Below are 3,559 nucleotides of genomic sequence, written 5' to 3' on the forward strand. Positions count from 1 at the left end.
TTTTTTTTTTTTTTTTTTTTTTTGTCGGAGATACTTCTTGATGATTGAGATTTACCAAAGGGATGCGATGTGTTGTCCATGATATTTTCAAAAAAAAATCTCAATTTACAATGAGAGAGGTATGACTATAGGAAGCAAATGTATTAGACGATTTACACCAAATTGTTTTGAAAAATGAAACTTCAAATTTAACCTTAAATCCTGTCAAACAGGATTGTCGATTATTAAGTGTATTCGATTTTTTCATTCTATTGAAATAATTTTAACGAAAGCAAAAATAATGAAATTCAGTTATTAGATTAGAAAGGAAGAAGTATACCACTATTGCAAAGCATCAAGTAACAATGATAATAAGGTAACATGAAAACCAGTAGCAATATCAGACAGAACAAATCCACCTTCCAGTTTATCCATCTCGCCCTGCAGCAATTAAAATAAACAAAGATTAATGTACCTAACTTCTGAATAACCTGCAACAATTCAACCATGAAAATTAAGAGTAAACAGACATTTCGGGGTGTTGTTTCTGTTAATTCATGATCTTAATGGAGAATGCCACCATTTTGGGAGTGTGAGTTGTGAAATTTTTGAATTGGTTGAATTTTAGGGTCCTATCATCTTGAAGCTTGAGGTACTCCTCCATTCAGGTCAGCCTATTGATCAAAGTTCAATCTAAATACTGTAATTAGCTGGGGGTTTTGTTTTTCTTCTTTAGGGCTGAACTGACCATTGTCCCTAAATCCCATCTATCTTCTTCCTTTTTCCCATTATCCAGCAACAAAGAAAAACTGAGAGATCACCTCTTAATCACTTCTCCAAGTTATATAATCTTATTTTACTTGCCCGATTATAGTCTAACAGAAAAAGAATGATCACTTCTCCAAGTTAATTCAAACATAACCATATAAGCAACCACTCAACCCCAAGTACTCCACAAGAACAGAAATTAAACAAGAAACGGATCCGAATTACTCAAAATTTCAGACACACGACACACAAAACAATTGACAGTAAGTTCATAAGTGAGAAAAGATGCAGAAATTGAAGACTGGAGACTCACTCTTTGGAAAGAAAAGGAATGATCTCGAAGAGAACGAGCTGAAGTAGATTGCAGGAGAAAGCGAAGACAACACTGAAGATGATTTGAACAAGGACTTGCTTTTCTTCGTACTCCTTGTAAAGCCTTCGATTCAAGAACCATAGCCCCGTCCATCCAAGAAGGCAAAGCGAAGTCACAGCCACCACTCCCTCGCAGATCGACCACCCCCACCCCATAGCTCCGGCGCTCTCTGAATACAACAACAACTCCTCCGTCGGCATTAAACGCCTGGATCTCTTCTTCTTTGAACAACTTCAACGATGAGCTTTGATGATTTGCCTCTTCTCCTCCCTCTGAAGTAGATTTCACGCTACTTCCTTGGTAACTTACAGTCGTTTATTTTCCATTTTTCTGTCCCCAACTTTTTTCAGCTTCCACTCAATTCATAATTTTTTTTTCTTATTTATTAAAAAAATTAAAATATCATTATTAAACTATTTAATACAAGAAATTAAATTTTAATATATTCACAAATTATTCCAAGATCGTAATAAAGGTTAAATATTTTTAAAAAGATAATCCACGTAATAATATTAGATAGATGGTCATATATATATATATATATATATATATATATATATATTTTTTTTTTTTTTTTAATTCTTTTCAACTATGCTTATAAATTGAGTTATTTGATAGTGTTATTTGAAGCTTTGTACAGATGAAGATGATGAACGTAGGGTTTTGAGAAGAGGTAGGCAAATATCAGTTATTAAGGCTTGAGTTAGTGCAACTTACTAATAGAGTCGTGCAGAAGATAAAAATGAGAATATAGGTTGTGCAAAATAGTAAAAAAGTTACGCAGACTCACGAATAAATGATCCAAATTTTGTTGTAGGTGACCACGTATATCTCAAGGTGGTGCCTATGAATGGAGCGTTTAGATTATGCAAAAGGAGCACACACAAGCCCCTAATTTATAGGACTATTCTAGATTTTGAATAGTTAGCGGTCAATAGTCTGTAGATTAGCTTGTCACTCATCGTGGACGTTGTGCATAATGTATTCCACTTGACTATATTGCAGGAATGCACGTCTGCCCTCTTGTATATTATCAACCACGACCATAATCGATTTGGTTCCACTACGCAAGTTACTCAATCCAAACCATAATCGATTTGGTTCGTGAGTTGAAACATTTTTAGTTGAGTCAACCCACCTTATTTATGTCGGAGTCACGGACACAACACGCTTTGATTTCACATATGATTTTAAATTAATTATTTGCTTAAAGTAATGATTGACATAATCTTGAACAACATGATTTGCCCCAAATTCAGTGAACAAAAGAAAAAAAAGAAAAGAACCGGCCGTCTGCGCTTCATCTAACGACGGCAGTCACTGCTGGTGAACGCCGCTAGCAGTTCAACCAGATCCGCCGCGGAGTCGCAGGTCGGATTGAACAAATGGAAGACATGGCCTTCACCGTCGGTTTCGACCACTTCAACGGCGCCACCCCATCCTGATTTCCTCAGACACTCCGCGTAATGCCGTCCCCTCTCCTTTAAATTGTCCTTCTCCGCCACATAAACCGCCACTTTCTCCGCCGGAAGCCGCGCCAAATCCGGGTCGTGTTCCGGGTTCACAATCGGGTCATCCAGCTCCTTAATATCCTTCGAAACCACATACCACAGATTCTCCACCACAAATATGTCCTTCGGATCCCACTCCTTTTCTTCTCCGATCAATTTTCCCCCCCAAAAATGTGGGTGAATCAACTGCAATCCCTTGATCTTCACTCCGGCCAGCCCCTCCGTCGCCACTCGCAGCGCCATCCTATGTGCAATATTCCCTCCGGCGCTATCTCCAGCCAAATAAACCCGGTTCAAATCCGCAATTTCATTCAGCCACTCATCCGGCCCCGCTCCCCCTGAATGAGCCGCGACCCATTTCATGGCAGTCCATGAATCTTCAAACGGAATCGGCAGCTGGTACTCCGGTGCTCGCCGGTAATTGACTGAGACAGCGGCGATGTTGGCTTTAGCCACCCAGGCGTTGATGTGCTGATGGTAGAAAGGGGAAAACGCCGTTTCGATGCAGAACCCTCCACCGTGAAAGTAAACGAGAAGAGGAAGCTTCTGAGCTTGTTCTGCGGCGGATTTCGGCCTGTAAATCCGAACGGAAACAGAGTCTTCCGGCGAGACGACGACGTCTTTTGACTCGACGCCGGTCTTAGGGTCGACACCGGGAGGGTCGAAATCGTTGCCGATGAGCCGGTCGATTCGACCGTCTTTGTAAACGACAAAATAGGGTACGGCGTTTAAGGCAATTTCATCGGAAGCCATGGCGGAATCAAGAGAGAAGAAGGAAGAAGACGATCACTCTGTTTTCTGTCAACAGATGATAAACGTGTGTACTTATAGATCATATTTCGCTTTATGCAAAATTACAACAATAACCCTCACTATACAAATTATTACAATCTAACCCCTATACTTTTTTTTTTTTTTTTTTTTTTTA

The 3,559-nt window shown here is 39.5% G+C and overlaps 2 protein-coding genes across 3 annotated transcripts in view; both read right to left on the reverse strand.

Annotated features, from left to right (window-relative positions):
- Positions 1-1,473, reverse strand: part of LOC111448701 (GPCR-type G protein 2) — a 12,825-nt gene extending 11,352 nt beyond the window's left edge. For both annotated transcript variants that reach the window (XM_023088403.1, XM_023088404.1), the window contains exons 1-2: positions 1,061-1,473; positions 320-420 (exon numbers count right to left, since the gene is read on the reverse strand). In XM_023088403.1, coding sequence (XP_022944171.1) covers positions 320-420; positions 1,061-1,320 — 361 coding nt within the window. In that variant the 5' untranslated portion in view covers positions 1,321-1,473. The remainder of the gene's footprint in view (positions 1-319; positions 421-1,060) is intronic.
- Positions 1,474-2,296: 823 nt separating this feature from the next.
- Positions 2,297-3,447, reverse strand: LOC111448111 (probable carboxylesterase 12). Its single transcript, XM_023087529.1, has one exon. The coding sequence runs from the start codon at positions 3,382-3,384 to the stop codon at positions 2,425-2,427; it is 960 nt and encodes a 319-aa protein (XP_022943297.1). The 5' UTR covers positions 3,385-3,447; the 3' UTR covers positions 2,297-2,424.
- Positions 3,448-3,559: the final 112 nt, after the last annotated feature.

Source organism: Cucurbita moschata, unplaced genomic scaffold (assembly GCF_002738365.1).
Source record: "Cucurbita moschata cultivar Rifu unplaced genomic scaffold, Cmos_1.0 Cmo_Scf00010, whole genome shotgun sequence".
Taxonomy (NCBI): Eukaryota; Viridiplantae; Streptophyta; class Magnoliopsida; order Cucurbitales; family Cucurbitaceae; genus Cucurbita; species Cucurbita moschata.

Excerpts from the sequence above, each read along its gene's own strand:
- LOC111448111 (XM_023087529.1), bottom strand. The coding sequence starts at position 3,384 with ATGGCTTCCGATGAAATTGCCTTAAACGCCGTACCCTATTTTGTCGTT.